The 20,060-nt window shown below is 38.8% G+C and overlaps 5 protein-coding genes across 5 annotated transcripts; 3 read left to right on the top strand and 2 right to left on the bottom strand.

The window, feature by feature from the left end:
* The first annotated feature begins 230 nt into the window (after positions 1 to 230).
* BO66DRAFT_133479 (class I SAM-dependent methyltransferase) lies at positions 231 to 1,703 on the top strand. Its single transcript, XM_025641999.1, has 4 exons — positions 231 to 250; positions 375 to 390; positions 476 to 724; positions 791 to 1,703. Exons 3-4 carry the CDS (start codon positions 484 to 486, stop codon positions 1,444 to 1,446), a joined length of 897 nt encoding a protein of 298 aa, XP_025501860.1. The 5' UTR covers positions 231 to 250; positions 375 to 390; positions 476 to 483; the 3' UTR covers positions 1,447 to 1,703.
* Positions 1,704 to 2,025: 322 nt separating this feature from the next.
* BO66DRAFT_403222 (MFS general substrate transporter) lies at positions 2,026 to 5,269 on the top strand (the record flags this gene model as incomplete). The annotated part of the gene is made up of 14 exons (XM_025648853.1): positions 2,026 to 3,211; positions 3,711 to 3,723; positions 3,834 to 3,836; positions 3,875 to 3,877; positions 3,917 to 3,923; positions 3,991 to 4,003; positions 4,100 to 4,109; positions 4,502 to 4,517; positions 4,600 to 4,611; positions 4,896 to 4,906; positions 4,936 to 4,945; positions 5,007 to 5,015; positions 5,120 to 5,128; positions 5,261 to 5,269. 14 exons carry the CDS (start codon positions 2,026 to 2,028, stop codon positions 5,267 to 5,269), a joined length of 1,311 nt encoding a protein of 436 aa, XP_025501861.1.
* A 5,802-nt stretch (positions 5,270 to 11,071) lies between these two features.
* On the bottom strand, positions 11,072 to 13,025 carry BO66DRAFT_455783 (glycoside hydrolase family 13 protein; the record flags this gene model as incomplete). The annotated part of the gene is made up of 4 exons (XM_025652102.1): positions 11,072 to 12,262; positions 12,321 to 12,367; positions 12,431 to 12,736; positions 12,839 to 13,025. 4 exons carry the CDS (start codon positions 13,023 to 13,025, stop codon positions 11,072 to 11,074), a joined length of 1,731 nt encoding a protein of 576 aa, XP_025501862.1.
* Positions 13,026 to 14,535: 1,510 nt separating this feature from the next.
* Positions 14,536 to 15,632, bottom strand: BO66DRAFT_455789 (alpha/beta-hydrolase; the record flags this gene model as incomplete). Its single annotated transcript, XM_025652103.1, has 2 exons — positions 14,536 to 14,918; positions 14,988 to 15,632. The coding sequence occupies 2 exons, from the start codon at positions 15,630 to 15,632 to the stop codon at positions 14,781 to 14,783; spliced, it is 783 nt and encodes a 260-aa protein (XP_025501863.1). The 3' UTR covers positions 14,536 to 14,780.
* Positions 15,633 to 19,316: 3,684 nt separating this feature from the next.
* BO66DRAFT_327589 (Clavaminate synthase-like protein) lies at positions 19,317 to 19,924 on the top strand (the record flags this gene model as incomplete). The annotated part of the gene is given in 4 exon segments (XM_025643959.1): positions 19,317 to 19,386; positions 19,442 to 19,523; positions 19,540 to 19,820; positions 19,878 to 19,924. Coding segments are annotated over 4 exon segments (480 nt in total), but the record flags the coding sequence as incomplete, so codon positions are not given.
* Positions 19,925 to 20,060: the final 136 nt, after the last annotated feature.

Consider the following 20,060-nt stretch of genomic DNA (forward strand, 5'->3'; position numbering starts at 1 on the left):
TCTGTCCCGGTCGTCCGCCGGTCTGCCGTGCGGTGCGGGGTATTCTGTTGTTCTGGCTCTGGATTGGCGTCGGATCCTTCCATCATGCAGTTTGATGATTTGCTGGGTTGGTGACTAATTGCCCAGTGTGCATTCCCCCCGTCGGTCTTAGGCAGCGATAGAGAATGACTCAACTGTGACTCATTTCTAGTTCCGTACTGGGAAAGGCCATGCTTTACTGAGCATCATCACACCATCTTGGATTGGATAGGTAGGTAATTACTTACCTCCTCTCAGGGTCATCAACAAGGCGTGTGGCGGCTTAGTAGCTACACACCGTACAGAGCCTGCGGTTGGGGTACATCTAGCCGGCCTACCAAGGCTGACATTATAAGAGGATCCCATCCACGGGTCAGTAGGTGGAAGCAATGCTCCAGTCGCAACCTTTATCATCTAGCCAGAGCACAGTCGGCTTTCTAACGCCCTGAACCATTAGAGCAGAACATGTCCGCTCAACTCGACGCCGTCTGTATCGCCGGTCTCTCCCTACACGACCCCGCACACTTCAGCATCCAGCACTCGCAAACTCTGCACCGCCTGATGCTCCTGCAGCACTGGAACATTCCCACTGGTGCCAAGGTGCTGGAGCTAGGATGCGGGCAAGGGGACTGCACGACTGTTCTTGCAACTGCCGTGGGCGAGGAAGGAAGGGTGGTCGCGGTCGATCCGGCGGACCTGGATTATGGTAAGCCCTGCTGCCATTCCGTCCTGACGGTGCAAATAGAACGAAGCTGACCAATGGCTGCTGCAGGTGCGCCGTATACCCTTGGCCAAGCACAGGGCCACATTTCGCAAGGCTCACTGGGTGATCGCATTACTTGGATCCAACAACCCCCTCTGGACTACCTCTCCTCACTCCCTACCCCCTCCCCATCCTCGCCCCTCCCCAGCCAGACTAAGGTCTTCGACGCAGCAGTGCTCGCCCACAGCCTATGGTACTTTGCCTCCCCCTCACTCATTCTATCCACCTTGTGTGCCCTCAAGCAGCACAGCAAGCGTCTCCTTCTTGCCGAGTGGTCATTAGTCGCCACGCACCCCGCTGCTCAGCCTCACGTGTTAGCGGCGCTTACCCAAGCCGCGCTGGAGTGCCGCAAACCCAATAGTGACTCGAATGTCCGCACGGTGCTGGGACCCAAGCGGCTTACCGCGCTGGCCCTGGCCGCCGGGTGGCAGTTGCAGAGCGAGACCCGCGTGCAAAGTGGGGAGGGCTTGTTGGACGGACAGTGGGAAGTCTCTGCTTGTCTGTCTTCATCTTTCGAAAAGGAGGTAGAGGAGGGACTGAGTGATGTGAGGGAACGGGCGATGGTTCTTGCGTCACGGGATGCGTGTGAGGCGAGCTTGGAGGGTATACCAGGGGGCCGGACAGGGGTTAGGGCCATGGATGTTTGGGTGGCTAGTTTCATGTGATCGGGCCATTTACCTCTGCTTCCTACAGTAACAGACAACTGCTTCCCTCCGCCTTGATCTTGCAAAATTAGCCATGTGCGACGGTCGTTAGCGACCAACGGGCCAGGATGCAGGGCTCTGTTTTAATTACATCTCCGACCTACTTCTACGGTCGGCGGCACTCCAGCCCTGGCAGCCATGCCTTGTGAACGGAATTTGCTGTGTAACCCCGATCCGTGCGGACTCAGGTGTCTAGGGGGGCGGCAAATGGATTCAGTGACCATGCAGTAGTTTTGAAACAGGTCTTTCCTAGGGGGTCCAGTGATCAGTGTACCTGCATATGTATGGAGGTTACAGGCTTACGTGCATTCGGGGTTTCGGACCGGAGAAAAGCCCGAGGCCAAGCAAGACAACGAAACCAATTCCTGCTATGATCTAACTTTGGCCAGCAAGCATGGACTGGAAGGTCCAGGGGCTGATAATAGTGCGTAGCTTGCTGTCTGTGCTTTGGTCGTGGGTTTGTCCGTCTATTTCATGCTGCGCCTGCTTGTTCTTTTGACATCCTCTGTTAATCCATTCCCTTTTCTCATCCCCTCCCCCATGGCTAAAACCCCAACTCCCGAATTGGAGCAGAAGAAAGCCCTACCCAACTCGACATTCAGCAAAGCACTAGATAGTCCACGCGATCGAGGGACTGAGCCAGAAAGCGATGAGACGAACTCCGACGAATCTCCCCGGACCCCGGGGCCCAAACCGAGGAAGACCTGGCGGTTTTGGGCGGTCTTCCCGGCCTTGTGCATGACGACCTTCCTCGCCGCTCTCGACACATCGATCCTCTCCACTGCCCTTCCGACCATTGCGCTCGACCTTCACGCGGGAGAGTTGTACATGTGGATTACCAATGCATACATTCTGTCCTCCACCGTGGTCCTCCCGCTCTTCGGCCAAACGGCGAACATCTTCGGCCGACGATGGCTAATGATCATTTCCGTGGTTATCTTTGCGGTGGGAAGCGCCATCGCCGGAAGTGCCAATACCACCACGGCGATCATCGCCGGGCGAGCAATCCAAGGGATTGGAGGCGGAGGCATCAACATCCTCGTGGACACCGTCATCTGTGATCTGGTGCCCCTGCGCCAGAGGGGTAAGTATGTGGCACTCATGGCCTCGGTCTGGGCTGTAGGAACCACCCTTGGCCCTGTTCTTGGTGGTGCCTTTGCGCAGCATGTCTCCTGGCGCTGGGTCTTCTACATTAACTTGCCCTTGTGCGGTGTCTCACTTTTCCTTCTCGTGCTCTTCCTTCGTGTCAACCATCCGCCCCGACCCCCGAGCATAACCCTCGGGCAACAACTTGGCCGCGTTGATCTCCTGGGCAACATAATCCTCGCTCTGGCTGTCGTCGCCATTCTTCTAGCCTTGACATGGGCGGGGACCTCCCACCCCTGGTCCTCCTGGCGAGTTCTGGTGCCCCTGTCTCTTGGATTTGCAGGCCTGGTTATCTTCTACATTCATCAGGCATCGCGCTTCTGTCGGGAACCCTCTATCCCACTCCAGCTCTTTTCCAGTAAAACCGCCCTTTGTGCCCTCTGGCTCTCCTTCCTCCAGAACATGCTCCTCTACTGGGTGGGCTATTTCCTGCCCGTCTATTTCCAGGCTCTCCGCAGCCTGTCCGCCACTGCCTCCGGCCTTGCTGTCCTCCCCATCACAGCAGCCATTGCGCCCTTCGGCGTGATCACCGGCATCTTGATCGCAATGAAGGGAAAATACCGCCCCTTTCACTTCCTGGGTGTGAGGCTATGAAAAGAAGATGAATCAACCAGACAAGAATTCCATTCTTAGGAAAAAAAAAAAAGAAAAAGACCCTACGGGCCTTTATTCTAGACTATATATATATATATAAGACTATAAATACCTAAGATATAACCGGTTATATAATAAACTATTAAAATATTTATTATTATTTTTTTCTTCTACAAGCAGACTAATCTATATAAAACAGCAGCATCTAATTAGCCAGTTAACTAAACTATAATAGTTAAAAAAATAGAAATAAAAAAATTAATAATTAATACTATAATTAAAATAAATTTTTAGCTGATTAATTTAATTCAAAGAATCTGCTTTAAAAATAAAAAAAAACTTAATTAAATAATATATTTTTTAACTGTCGGGTGTAGAAATAGCTAGTTAACTATAATTTTTTACTAATTAATATAAATAAATAAACTAACTAGAAAACTAGACTAGTTAATATAATTAACTAATTATAAAATTAAAAAAAATAGATTATAAATTACTGTAGAAATTACTTAGAATTTTTAAGCTTTATATAAATAAATAACTGTTAGTACTAATAACAGTTTATTTAACTAGTTAATTAAACTAAATAATTTAATAAAAAATTTCAGCTAGTTAGTAGACTAGTATAATAAACTAATAAAAATATTAGCCGGTAAATAAAATAAAATAATAAACTAACAGAAAATACTAGCCGGTTGGTATATTAAAATAATAAACTAGTAGAAAATCCTAATTAATTAATAAATTTAAATAATAAACTAACAGAAAATTTTAGCCGGTTAGTAGATTATAAATAAATATATTTAAATTACTTTTAACTATTTTTAAATTAGCCGGTTATAAATTAATAAAAATAAATAACTAAATAAAAAAGTCCGGGAGCGGTAGGTTATCCAAATACTAATTATAGTATATAATAATCTTTAATAATATATTTTTAAAATTATACTATATTTATTATAGTAGATTAATATTCTAATTATTTTAAAATTTTTTAAATAAGATTTTATAATATAAGCTATAATAAATACAGCAGTAGTTTATAATTTTTTAAATAATTTATTTTTTTTATATTTTATTTTTTTTATATTTTATTATTTATATTTAAAATTATAATAGAGTTCTCGGAGTTTTTAGTCTGCCCGGGATATAAATTTAGTAAAATAAATATTAATTTCTAAAAATAAAATATTAAATAAAACCCTAAAGTTTTTATATATCTAAATAAAACCAGCTTATAAGCTTTATAATTAATTATATATATAATTAGCTATAGTTTAAAATATTTTAAAGTAAGTAACTAGCTTTTCTACTATAATTAAAAATAATAAATATTAATAAATATATAATTTTAATATAAAACTTAAAATATAGTTAATACCGCCGGTTAGCCTACTCGGTATATATAGTCTATATCTAAATAAGCTAATCTTATAAAAATCAGATTATATTCTTAGTATATTTAATTAATTTATTAGTAGTAAGAACATCCGGATATTAAAGACCCCCGAATATTTTTAAAAACTTAGTTTTAATCTAAAAATAATAGTTCTAATTAGTAAAAAATAATATTATATTAGTTAATTAATTGATATAATTATTAGCAGCCAACTAGATATAAAAAAATTATTTAATTATTTTAAATAAAATTAATAAACACCCGCAGATAGTTCTTTAAATAGTAAATGATATTCTTATTCTAATTATTAGTTTTAGAATAGTATATAAAAAAAAGATACTATTTAATATTATAATATTTATAATAATAAAACTAGAAATAGCTAATAAAAGTACTACTATAATTAAAAATAATTAAAACTAATAATTTATATTTAAAAAATATTCAGCAGTATATAACTTTAATAAATTTTTTTATAGACTTATTTTATAATAGCTTAAAAAAGTAATATTTAATTAACCAGTTAATAATTATTAATATATAATAATAAATATAATTATTATAAATATAAATAAAAAGCTTCTTAGTATAGTTTATAATTAGTTTTAGCTATATATAAACTAATATTAAAAATAGTTAGAATAAACTATATTTCTAATTTATAGTTTTAGTCTAATAATAAATTAAACAGATACCAGCAAACTAATTAATATTATTATATATATATAGTTAAAAGTAGCCCCGGACTATAATATAATATATAATTTTAGGCCTGGGATAACCGGCAACTAGCCGGATATAATATAATTATATAATTTACAACTAAAAAAACTAGCTTTTAAATATAAAAAAATAATCCCGCAGCTAAAAATAATTATTTTAAAAAATAGGCTTTTTTATATTAAGCTTAATACCGGTCTAGATAATAATAGGCAGTTTATTTTTCTTAGTTTTAATAATTATTTTAATTATTATATTATTATAATAAACTATATTAATTAAAATTTTAAATAAAAATTCTTTCTTAGAAGTAGTTTTAATAGTAGGCTTAGTAAAAGTGCCGGAAATCTTAGAAGCTTTAGTAGTAAAAATAATAATAATAAAAATAATAAAAAATATCTAAACTTTAAAGACTATAATAATAAAAATAGTAAAAGATACCTAAACTTTAAAAATCTTAATAATAGAAATAGCAGAAGACGCCTGGGACTTAGACTAGCTAGATACTAAATCAGCTATAAATATAATAGTAAAAAATTTCTACAGATTTTTATTTAATTAATAATTTTATAGTAAAATCTAAAACTACTTATATTTATAATTATTATTTATATTTTTTAACAAATTCTATAACTATTAGATAAGAATATCCGGCTTGATATTTTATTTCCCCGGGCGATATATAATCTTAAAATTAAATTTAAAAAAAAACTTAGTCTAATAGATTTAATAATAGTTTAACTATTTAATTATTGTAAAATATCATAAATTATAATAATTAGTATAGATCTTAACCAGCTTATTTAATACAATATTTATAAATTTAGACTGCTAAACCTTAAAATAGTAAATAATAATAAAAGGTTTTTTATTATAAATTATATAATTCAGCTTAGTAGAAGATATCTATTTTAAAAAAAAGATTATAAATTAAAATATACTATTATATATCTGCAAAAGTATATTTATAAATATAAAATCTAAAAGATTAATCTTTATTTATATTTTTAGATTAGAATAAAATAAACTAAAACCAGTACTTTAATAAAATCCTACTTTAGATCTTCGAAGACCTTTTATATTTTATTTATTTAATAAGATAAATAATAACAGATTTTCTTTATTTTAAAGCAGATAAGATAAGTCTTACTTCTTTTAATTATATTAATAAATAAATATAACTAATTATTAAAATCTAAAATAAAATAATAATAAAAATCTATAAAACTTATAAAAGTCTATATATTTTTAATTATATAAAATATTTATTAGTTGCTAATAACTTTAATTTTAACTAGATTTATATAAATATTATTAGTATTAATAATTAGACTAAAATAAGATATTTTAATAATATAAAATATATATTTATTAATATTAAGCTGTAGTCTATAGTCTAGTAATTAATAGAATATTTTAAAAATATATTAAATATATTTCTACTATATCTAGCTATAGATAAGCATATTATTTAAATATATAATATAAAATATATTTAAAAAATTAAATATAATCTTATTAATAAAGCTTTAAAAAATAGTAGATATATTATAAAAACTAAAAAATATAACCAAATATTTAAACTATTTATATTAAATATTAAATATAATCAGCTACTTTTAGTTCTTTTAAATATAAAGCCGGTTAAATATATAAATTATATTAAATTTAATAAATATTATAGTCTTACTTAATAAATTTAAAATCTTATTAATTAATAGAATAGAATGATAATTTTTAATAATATAGTAGTTTATATATATACGAAGGCTTCTACCGGGCTTATATATAAATAAAACCAGAGCTGTTACTAAAAAAAGCTTAAATAAATAAAGCTTTTATTTAAATTTTTATTAAAATATTTTTTAATTATATTAAGTTTTTATTTGGATATTAAATAGTAATTCTAAATAAACAGCGGCTTAGTATTATTAAGTAAATAGATTTTATAATTCTTAGAATAATATAGCAGCAGAATATTAGCATCTTATTTTATAAAAATATTAATTATACTATAATATTTAAAAAAGACTCTTATTTTTAGCTGTTTATAAATATATTTAAATTTATTTTTTATAAATATATTATAGTTATCAGGCCGCACTACTCTAATAGTTATAGAATAGAAAAAAATCTTATATATATAAAATATTAAAATAAAGCTATAATAATTAGAATATATAGCTATATAATAAAAAGTAGATATATTTATAAAATTAATATTAATTAGTAAACTAGCCGGCAAACTAATAAAATTAATTAATAAATTAATAAAATTAACCGGCGAGAAGCTGATAGTAATATAAAAAAAATAAAAAAATAAAAAAATAAAAAACTACTTTAAATAATAATCTTAATTATATAAAATCTTATATATTTAAAATAGTTTTCTATAAAATGTTAGAATAAGTTAAAAATAATTATTTATTTAATATAATTAATATAAGAATTATAAATACAAAGCTATAAATCGCCTAAAATTAATTTCTATTAAAAAAAATTAATTAAATAGCAAAATAATTACTCTAAGTAATTACTAATAGTTAAAATATATAGAATACTTTCTATTAACAGATTATATAAAAAACTATTAATAAGAAATAAAAAAATAAATTTAGCCAGCTTATAAATAAATAGTTGTAGTCTATATATAAAAAACTTATTAAAAAGATTTATTTTATTTTTATTATTAATTAAAATATAAATAGTTTTCTAGTTTATATATACTATAAAAATAAGATATAATCTAAAAACAGATTACTTTTTATTAAAAATAACTAAAAAACTAACCGGTAAACTAACAACCAGCCGGCCAACCAGTAAAAATTTAGCCGGTTAATTAATTAATAGACTAAATAATAAAAAAAAAAGAAAAAAAAAACAGCAATTATAAAAAAAATTATATAATATAAAAATAAAAATATTTAAAATAGTTAAATTTTTAGAAAAAGATTTCTTATTATATTTCTAATAAAAAATTATTTTTTTATCTTTTTTTTAATAATAGATTTAATAGAAAAAGACAAATTCTTAGAACTGTTAGTAGTAATTTTATTAATATTATAATTATAATAAATTTTATTAGAATAATATATATTATTTATATAATAGTCGGAGTCTTAGTAATTAAAATAATAGAATTAATATATTAATATTATTTATTTTTTTATAATAAGCCTCGGGGGCTGATTTTAAAAAATAAATTAGATATTAAACCAGTTCTACAGCTTAATAATAATAATATTAAATTTAATAATAGGATCTATAGACAGGTTTAGTACTAAAAAAACTAGTAAAACTATAAATTTAATTATAAAAATAATAAAAAAAGATCTTTATTTAGTTTTGTTTTATATAATAAGTATTATTAAATATATTTCTTATATAGATATATTATTTAATAGATAAAAAATAATTACTGTAAGATTAAATATAATAAAATATTTTTATATATATTTAAACTTAGGAATTCCGGCTTTATGAAAAAAGTTAAAAATATAGTAATAATATATAATAATTATTTTACTAAATTTTTAGATTACTAAGACTAGTTCTTAATTAGTTATATCAGCTATAAAATAAATATTAAAATAATATTTAATCTTTTTAAATAGATTAGTAAATCTGATATTTAAACTATAAATAATTATCTATTTATTAAAAAAATAGATTTTTTTCTTTAACTTAATATATATTATATTTAGCTTTATTTAATTAGAAATATAGATTGATTCTTCTTTAACTTTTTTAAAAATATAAATTTTGTTAAATTATATATATTAATTAAATTATTCTTAGAAAACTATTAAAAATAGAAAGTATAAAAATATTATATAATAATAATAACAGCAGCAGCTATAGCAGCAGTAGTATAATTAGAATTTATATAAAATAATTTAGATTTTAATATGAACTTAAACTTAGACTTAGATTTAGATTTAGATTTAGACTTAAACTTAGGCTCGGACTTAGACTTAAAAAAAAATAAATAAAATAAACTATTATTAATAGTAAGAAATTTATATAGATTATTTTATTTCTTCTAATAAAAATAAATAAGCTTTTTTAAATAAAAATAATTAAAAATATTTAAATTTTTATTAAGTATATTAATTTTACTAGTTTTAGATTACCATAAGAATTTAAATATTTTATTAATATTAGAAAAAAAGCTGAATTATTAAGATTTTTTATTTTTATAATTTAATAATAGAAATAGCAGTATATCTTTTTATAATAATATAAAAAAACTAAAATCTTTATCTATTTAGATTTATTATTAAATATAATTTAGTTTTTTAGTAATTCTTTTACTTTATAGTAAAAAAATATCAGCCGGAAGATAAAAATATTTTATATTTTCTAAAATTAAAAATCTAATATTTTTAAATTATATCAAAAAATTAATAAAATTAATTAAATTAATAAAATAATTAATAAGATTAGTAAACAGAAATAAAAAATAGAAATTATTTAAATAAAATAATAAAAAACTTATTAGTAATAAGTTTTTTAGTAGTTATAATTAACAACAGCAACAGTTAGAATCTAAATTAAAAAAAACAAATTCTTAATAATAGAAAAAGATTAAAAAAAATAAAAAAAATAAATAATTAATAAAAAAAGAATAGAATTAGTATAAAACTATAAGAAAAAGATAAATTAACCAGATAAGAATTTTATTCTTAGAAAAAAAAAAGATTCCGCAGATCTTTACTCTGGACTATATATATATGAAGAACCATAGATGCCTAAGGTACCTATGGCCGGTCATATGACAGGCCGTCAAGGCGCCTGTCAGTAGATGGCGGTCCCATTTGGTTTTACTGGGCTCTTGTTGTGTTTCCCAGTTCGCGAGGTGAAGCTGAGAGAAGAATTGGTGACCGAGTTTGGCTTACGAGAGTGATTGTTAACATTACATATTGACACGCTGTACAGATAAATTGCTAGAAGAATAGCAACAAAGGCCCCAGCTCCTCGATCACCGTTCCAAGATAAAGTTGATGGCGCACTGCAGCCAATCTCCTCACTCTGGCCCTAGGTAACGATCGATAGAAATTTGAGATAATGACCACTATCACCAAATAATCACATCCGTTTCATGCAAATGGAGAAGAGCTACAAAGTAAGTACAAAGAGCGGCTTCCAGCCGCATTCCGAGCGCGCCCATGTACGTTCTGGAGGAGCACTGGCAGGCCAATAAATGATTTGGCTGATTCTAGAAATGTTCGACAAAGGACATCGGAGCGACTCTACAATACGGCTTCGGCAAGTCCTCTACCGTGTGTCTGACGGTCGAGCCGATCGCTAGCTCAACATTACTATCTGGATAAGGTCTCGGTTCGGTCAAGTCACCGCCAGATCTCTTGTGTCCCAACACCATTGCTTCATTCTGAAGTAGTGGTTCTAGTGATGAACACAACCGAAGGGTCACAAATCATTGAGGTCTGCACGGACATCACATTGAATTGATTATGAGTGACTGAGACTCGAATGACAATCATACGCATATACAGTAGAGTACAGAAGTCATTGGTCGCTCGCACATAACAGCTGATCACTTGACCCCTATTTACAGGGACAGGTAGTGTGATGGATTATTCCACAGACCTATGCAATATTACACCATCTTGAAATCTACTTACACAGCTAAAGCTCCTTGGTGGACCACTGATAGTAGATCGGGGGTACCTTCTGACAGACTGGAATTTTCGCTCCTTTGCAACCCTACTTGCAGCACATCATCACTCCTTCCCAGGCCTGAAGTCTAATAGTTGCTCCATTGCCAACGGCAATGCTCCTTTGGAGCGAAGAAGACGCCATCCAATCCACCTCTAGCGACCCAGGGATCTTCCAGGCTACGTTCTCGCCAGTCCAATTCATCACAACCAGCCACTTTTCTTTTGTCTGCGCACCTGTTCTCAGGTATGCATAGATTTGCTCATTGTCCAGGTCCACGTCCTGGTAGTCGCCATACACAAAGACATCTTTGTACGTCTTGCGGTGGCGTAGAGCGAGCTGCCAGTATTGCCAGACAGAGAGATCCTGGCTTTCGCATTCCATCTGCGCTTTCACATTTACCGTGACAAAGTCATCATTCACTCTCATCCATGGTGTCACGTTGGCTGCTGCAAATCCTGCATTGGGCTCGTCGCTCCACTGCATTGGCGTTCGGGCGTGGTCCCTGGCCTTTTTCTGAAGAAGCTCTCTTGCCTTTTGCATTTGTACCGGATCGTCGGAATAGAGCCTTTTCGCCTTCTGCCAAAAGTTGATACTTTCTATATCCTTGTAGTCCACATCTGGATCCCAGTCCGCTGAAAAGTTTCGCATCCCAATCTCCTGACCCTGGTAGAGATACAAGGTACCACCGAGAGTCGACTGCAAAAGCGCAAGTAGCTTGCCACCACGCGCACGGAACTTGTTGCTATCGTCCACGTAGCGCGACACCGAGCGAGCCTGATCGTGGCACTCCAAAAAGAGTGCATTCCATCCATCCCATTCGATCATGTTTCTTTGCCAAGCGGAGAAGATCTGTTTGAGCTCTGTCAATTTCCAGTCGCGCAAACTCCATTTCGAATCTCCTTTGGTCTTGACATCCGCAATTTCCATGTGGTCAAAGATGAAGATCATATTCAGTTCTTTGGCAGTTGCTCCGACGGTCTTGATAATTTCGCTTATGTCGCTGACGTAGGCTGTTTCTCCGACGGTGATGGTGTCATACTCTGAGAGAACATTCTCGTATATTCCATGCATGAACTCGTGGAAGCGCGGCCCATTAGTGTAGAATCTCTCTCCGGGTTGGAACTGGCAACTGGGGTCGACGACTGGGGCATCGGGGAATGAAGGATCCTTAGAGATCAGATTGATCACGTCCATTCGAAATCCTGAAACTCCTCGGCTCAACCAGAAGTGCATAACCTAGAGGAATCGGTCAGTGGGGCTCAGATCAAATGACACCGAATGAGGGTGGAGATACATCGTGAACGGCAGCGATCACATCGGGATTCTCCCAGTTCAGATCAACTTGTTCCGGGGTATGAAGAGTCAAATAGAATTCCTGCGGTGTTTCGCTCCAGGTTCAAGCACTATGGGAGTCGTTCAAGATTTGGGCCCAGTTGTTCGGAGGCAAAGGGTTTCCCACAGAATCGTATCCGCGCGGCGGCTTCCAGATGTACCAATCGCGCTTTGGGGAGATTTTCGACCGAGCGGATTCAATAAACCAATCATGCTGATCGGAGGTATGAGTGACAACGAGATCCATCATAAGCTTCATATTGTGTTTATGCAGAGCTTCGATTAGCAAGTCGACATCCGCCATGTTTCCATAGCGCGGGTCGATTTCTTCATAGTCCGATATATCGTAGCCCATGTCGACTTGCGGGGATCTGTAAACTAGACGATGATGTTATATTAGCGACTGAGAAAAAGATGGCAGCTATCGACACCGGGCCTCTTTGTGCCCTGCCCAAGGATATAGAAGAAGCTGCTACTTACTAGGACTGGTCCAGACAACATCCACTCCCAGGCTCTTCAAATATGGCACTTTGTCCGTTATGCCACGCACATCGCCCCAACCATCTGCTTGAGATGGAGGTTTCCTGCTCTTGAAACTTGCGGGATAGACTTGGTAAACTACCGCTTCCTTCCACCACTTTGGAGTTGCATAATTGGAAGATGTCATGCTTGTAACCTCGGGGTTCATGGTTAGGAGGCCTATAGGACTATTTTCTCGACTTCACCTACCAACCACCGGGTAAGAAGTTGTCAATCGTTCAATGCGGGGTGTCGGGGTGTCGGGGTCGGACTAAATGTAGTCAGACAACATCCTCTGTTTTCCCCGCACGAGGACTTGTGCGTAAGTTTGCAGTATGATTAACATGTAGGGCAATATATCTTGTCAATGAATACACCCCAGTGGATAGGACCGGAAAGTCCACTACAGCCCCATCATGGATACTTCGTCAGTAGGGACCAGCCTTGCAACGTAATCCTACCGCGAAGAGGGAGCTAACTTATCTGGACATACTAGGTAGGCAAGGTTGCGGGCCGGGCGCGGAAGCGTCCCGCCGGAGTACAGGCTCGGTCGCTACGTCACCTGACCGAATGAAACTATCTTCCATTGGCCGGATAACCAATTTATGATAAGCGCGGCTTTTCTTTCGATGCAATAGGCCTAGCGCTGAACTTTAGTAATGCACGGTTCGGCGTTGAGACTTCACATCCATGATGGCTGGCATGAACACCAAATGCATTTCTACAAGTCTCTTCAGGGGCTTGTATGAACTCTGCTCCCTCTTTCTAGCATCAAATTCTTACGATCCACCTTAAACTACTTCTTGATTCACTCTTTTTGTCGAAGTTGGGGTTGCCCAACTTCAATTCATGGACATATATTTAGTCTTCCCACCTGTATTATGTAGTGGGCTGGGTTCCGACCCGCAGTGGGTACTTTATTTACTTCATTTTCGTCACTAATCAAGTCTTAACATTTTGAGTCGATACTTTGGCTCCATCCTTCTACATTGTGCATGCTTCCCTTGGCCTCCAAGTTCTAAACACGAGACAAAACAGGTCCAAAACTACAAGAAAACGTCCGAGACGATCATCTCGCTAATTCTTTTCCCCCAATTGTCGCATACGTGCTAGCCACTCTGAAGAGCCTACTAGCAACATATCAAGTTTAGACAGCGGGGCACCGGCGGTCATCGCGCCAACGTGCTGTATCGGACGATACAGTAGAAGGAAATGAGTTTGCAACTGCCGCCCCCCGTGCCCACTCATTTCCAATGATAGGTGCTCAGCTGCCTACGTCTCCCGTGTCCCCGTGATTTGTGTTTTTTTTATGGTGGGTTATTACTGGGTAAAAGTTACTAAGTAGGTCTCTTGCCATGGTCCTTCATTTGGTTGATGCGGCCGAGGCTGCAATGCCGTGCACAACAAGGGAAGCAAGAGAACGCTTCCGATTCTCCGGTGAGCTGTCAACCAATAAATAAATAGATCGAAAATCTCAAGAATTGTGCTATCAAGTGGGGCTGTAGTGTACGGGGCATGCACAGAGAAAGATAACCGGCAGCGGAAACATAATCCCAGACCGCTCCCAGACGGCGATGAACAGAAAGAAAACCACAATCACAAGCTTTGGGGAGACTAGTTCCAGACGAGATGGGTACAGAAGCGGCAGCAGGATGACCCTCTCGTCCCCAAGTCAAGTTAGAAGGTTATACTGACTGGTTGCCCCACAACAATAACTGGGAGATCAGTATGCCACTAAGGTGGCAAACCAATCCTCAAATAGTCCGACCTTCTTGTTCCAGGCACTGGGAATCTGGCCCCATCCATTACCCACATGCTGAACCAGTTTGGAGGCATTCACTGCGGGCCACTCAACCGTACCTTGAGCCTGCGTGTTGGGATTCCCCGTCTTGATGAAGCTGGCTCAATAATCGTTCATCTTGTTGGCGATAGCGTAGTCCTCGGCGGTCCAGGGCTTGTCTATGGCATAGAGATTGTTCAGTACGTAATTGATATCCGACTCGTGATAGGCGCCGGAAGTCTGACCGGAGGGCGCGTGATCCTAGAAGTAGTTCCAAACTCGGTTGCTCTTAGCAGTATACCGCATCTGAGTCCAGAGCCAGGTACCCACCTTGGATCGGTCAGTAAACATGGAATTATATGCCCCTGATGCGGTTGTCGAGTCATTCGCCGGATAAAGACTCAGAAACCGGTCTACCCATTCCCCACTGTACGTTTGGTTGAGGTCTTGCAGATATTCCGCGAGCGAAATATCGAGGCCGTAGGTCGCACTATTCTCGTCCTTATTGTTTCCAGTGATGGCTGGGACGTCGTGGGCCAGACCTTTTATGAGGACGTTGAGGTAGGTGTCCGGCATCGCGTAATAATCAAGAACTGCCTCAAACATGATCGTGGTATCACGGGTAGTGCCGGTCGCTCCGTCGATCAAGGCCTCCATACTGAGGGTGCGGGCTTCGGCGATACTCGAAACTCCCAAGTTCGACAGATAGGTATCTCCGTCCTTCAGCGCCTCGTCCAGCGAGGTGTAGGTTTCAGCGAAGCTGGTACACAGGGGGTCGTGGGGGTCGTGGGGGTCCCGGACACCGCTCTCGACGATGGCACCGACGATCAGATCGCGCGTCAAATTGCTGTACAAGATGTGCTGAGTAGCTGCGGAGCCAGCGGACTGGCCTTGGACGGTAATGTGATTCGGATCACCTCCAAAGGCCTCAATATTGGCATAGATCCATTGAAAGGCGGCAAACTGATCCAGCATTCCTCAATTGCCTGAGCTATTGGATCCAGTCACCTGCTCGAATTCCTCTGAGAGCTCAGAGTGGGCGAGCCAACCAAGCGGACCAGTGCGGTAGTTGTAGTTGACAAAGACGATTCCCTTGTCCGCCATACCACCGCCGTGGACTCGGCGGGATAACTCCACATGACCACGGGAAGCTTCGCATCGGTGGAGTTGGCCGGACTCCAGATATTGAGGTTGAGGCAGTCCTCCATCCAAACGGCTGCTACCGCTATTTCGCCGGCGTTAATTGGCGAGCCCTTGTCACGGAAATTGCTTTCATTGCTACTAATCTACCGGGGATGATCCATACTATCACTCCCAGTATCCCAATTTCGGTGGCACTGCTGCACATTTACAAATGAATTGGTTTATCTCCACTTTCAGCTCGTTCTTTGTCTATTGGGGCCTTTGTCTACTCTTTTCCCCGTCGGGATCATTGTCCACAGCTATATTGACTAGTGGTGAGACTGCATTAGGTATTGTAACCGGTCGACAGGAAGTCAAGATGGGCGGACTGTCAAAGGCATAGACAGTCATATTGATTCCACACAGACAGTTGGTAATGTTACACATCAGGCAACTTGTACTGTACGGTACTGTATGCCCGAATTAAATATCTTACAAGTTTCGTCCGCGGCCGGGTCGGAGATAAGGCAATTGGAATCAGTCCGTACTCTGCTGACTCAACGTCACTCCCTGTTCTGCCCAGGACTGGGCTTGATTTGAAATTTCCATGCATCTTCAAGTACTATATCTAAATTATACTATTCGTACCATTCCTACCATACATTGCAGCATGCAAGGTAGTCAATGCTCTTGATTCGGCGCACATACAACTTCTCGTAGGCCCGGACCATGTCCTCTGGCCATCAACGGTAGCGGCCACGGCCCTCTTATTCCTGAATGGAATGCGCCCGGCGAAAACTTCATTGCTCGAAACAAATCCCCTGCTCGGCTTGTGTAGAGCGAGGAGTTGCGCAACACTGCCGTCGACGACCAGGCAGCAATGTCTCAGATACAAGAGATGCAAGTAATGCAAGTCCTGTTATTAGAGCTTCGTCTACCAGCCATGTTCCAGGCCGCAGAGGTACCCCAAGCGTGACCCCATGTTCACACGACACCAACAATTTGTCGCCTACCCCCTACTCAAGTCCGATGGGAGCACAACAGAGCAACATTACCACCAGCCCCATCAACCCAGGCATCGTTCATCATCACTGCGCTGTGGCAATGTTGCAGGAGAGTCGACCGCGACGGAGAGTTGTAAATAACATTAATAAAGATTGCGGCAGTCATGCTGACCCTAGCATACTCCAGGAATATGATCTCCCCTCATCCATTAAGTCCGGAGTCCGTGGTTCGAAGATAGAGTGAGCTGATCTCGTATCTTAAAAGCACAATTGTCCGAGCTATACTACCAGAAAAGTCTCGATAGTCTGCATAGAGCCGATTTCATGATCAACCACAATCTCCTCAGTATCCAAGCAATATGTCTACTAGGTAATCATATGCATGGGACACATTCTGGGCCAATGTGACAGAATTCTGTACTCTTAGCGAGTGCGGTGTGTATTGCCTAATATCGATGCCTTCATCGACTCGGCTCCAACCCGGGAGAAGGATTGGACGGCGCTCAAAAAGACCACAGCGCCAGACAACGATAGCTGATAAACCGTGAGGTTTCAAAGCGTGTCTGGTGGTTTCTGATTCGGCAAGGCTGGTTGCAGGTCTCATTTAATAATACTTATACTATACACCCAACACAGTTCAATACTCCAATGCCCGCCAATTGTGAGGAAGATGTCGATTTGATGTTCTCCACCGCAGGTATCATCGAGCATGACCAGGAGCACTTCACTCAAGAGACCTACACGATGGCTCTGAATCATGGTTGGTGATCCGCCTACACGGCCAGATGATTCCGGCTGATTTATCATGTCAGTGGCTATCTTGATCTGAAAAACACAAGATAAGATGTGTCTGCAAGGTCATCCAGATAAGGTTGAAGATGGCTTGCGCAAGTTGTACACTGATGTGATCCAGGCAGATCGGGATTTATGGGAATCGATAAACGAAATGCCGAGCTTTTTCCGAGGTCCTGTAATTTCATCATCATTGCAGGCAGTGCATATTAAATCCCAGCGCGAGGTATTATTGCTTGCTCTAGCTCACAAGTTATGTTGGACACACAGTGCTCCAGCTTTCCACCACAAACGTCTTGAAGCTTTACTCTGTTCACCGTCATTTTCAGGTTCCCAGTTTCAAAGACTCATGGTTCGCATACGCGACGGTAAGGTCACCTAAGAGCGCAAGCATTGGAAAGTCTGCGTCTAGCCTTGGCCAACGCGCGAACTTTAGGTTTCATGCCTTTCAATCATACGCCGTAGCCTTGCCACCGTTGTTTCCTCGCCAGAAGAGCCCTACTTTTGCATCGTACGCAACATGTGCACTGTAAATACTCAAGTTCTGACAGCCGCTGTGTGGCTTTTGTTCGAATTAATCTTCTCTCAAGACGACGGCCGACCCCCCATTGACGAGGAGGAAATCAAGGGTTTGGCGTTGAAGACCTTGCGCTTCCTCCAAATCCACCAAACCAAAGGTCGGATCGCTGAAAGGGGCTTTGCTCTGATCAATACACTTTTGGAGTTAGATCGGAGAATAGAGAGCGGGGATCGAGAGCATTTCAATCTAAAAAACATTCTCTCTCAAGTTGAGCGTAATGACGCCCATCCAACTGCCGACCCAGCAGAACTCCCTTATAAAACCGTCAACGGCGGATCTATCGTGGACTGGCTGGCGAAAGGTATTACAACTTAGAAAAGTATCTTTGATGCTCTTGAGGGTATCTAGTATAATATGGTAGTAATCCAGTCTCACAATCCACACGTCTTGCGAAACTGTATTCTCCACTCTGAGAATGCAGATTTCACATCAAAGCCTGGGGTCGGTTTCATAGGCTCGGTCTAGCACAAACAACTATATAATGACTGTGTTATTACCAGAGTTGTTTGTTGTGTACATATAAGAGGCAACCTTGCGCCCGCCACTCCCCAGAGATTCTTTTAGGCCCATAGGTCAGAATGGCGGACTGCGCCTCGTTCTGACACTATCTTGCAGAGAGTTCCACCACTAGGTCATTGCGAAGTTCTCCGATCGCTTTCGTCGCTGAAGTGCTCTATATATCTGCATACCGTCCAGTCATCCACTCGCCCACCGTGATCGGAGCATATCTTGCTCCCTCCTTGCTGTCTTCGCAACTTGGTAGACAGCCAATGGTGTAGTCCGAGTTTCCGGAGAAGGAGAATGGCAGACTGAAGCGCTCCTTGTCGCTCTTATTTATAACTCGGCAGATGTTGACTACATAGGCTCCAGGGATAGGGATCACGTCCACTCACTGCATCGAGACATGATTCCACACCTGAAGTCCCCTGTCATATTCTGTAGCAGAATTTCGGCTACTTCATACTTACCAGCGCTGAGACCAACCAGGGCATCATATATGGCCAGTGTCATGGATGTCTGTTTTTATCCGAGTACACAACATAAACCTTAAGAGTGCGTCTGCCTGTTGGCAGGAAGGGTCAACTCGCATCAACTGTACTGTAGAACTGTACAATTTATTCGCGTAGGGATTGGACCCCGTAACGCAGAGCTGAAACATGGGAGTCAGTCATGCGCCACAGTCAAGACTTCTTCGCTCTGCCAACTGAAACAAAGGAGAGATACGGGGGGGGTCAGCTTCACCCACTCGCCAACTTGACCAGAGGCTGACCATGGACATCGATTAGACATTAGAGGGTTGAACCGCGGCTACGAGAGACTACGAGCCCAGAACTTCGAGAAGCAGACCCAGGGAGATTTGAAAGAGGGGTTCTAGATGGGCAAGAATCTACTACTCACTCGATGACCCGTACGTTATGGCACGCAAACTCGGCCAGGGACCGAACAAGTACCCAGTTGAGGTCACCGATCCACTCGCATTCCAGAACATAATGGATGACGGCCACGCTGCCCTTACCGCGCTGGCCATGGGGATCATGCAAATAATTGCGCGCACACTGCATTTAGATGAGGATGTATTCTATGATTTCTGTGAACATCCAGTAGCCGTGCTGCGTCTGCTTCACTACCCTCCGCAGGAGTCCGAGGCAGCGGATGATGAGAGAGGTCAGTGAAACAGCTTATCTCACCTCCATCCGTGTCTTGTTGTTAATCCGGTCGTAGACACGGGCGCGCACACCGACTTTGGCGATCAGAAAGAAAGATTATGAGTGTGCAGAACGGAGAAAGGGTGTTTCAGTTTTCTCAACGCGTACCCATGCAAGGTTTTGTCGACAATGCCTATGACAGTCTGAATGCTCTCGGAGTACAAAAACTATCAAAAACAGGAACCAGAAGAATAGTCCA

Source organism: Aspergillus aculeatinus, assembly GCF_003184765.1.
Source record: "Aspergillus aculeatinus CBS 121060 unplaced genomic scaffold BO66scaffold_37, whole genome shotgun sequence".
In the NCBI taxonomy this organism is placed as follows: Eukaryota; Fungi; Ascomycota; class Eurotiomycetes; order Eurotiales; family Aspergillaceae; genus Aspergillus; species Aspergillus aculeatinus.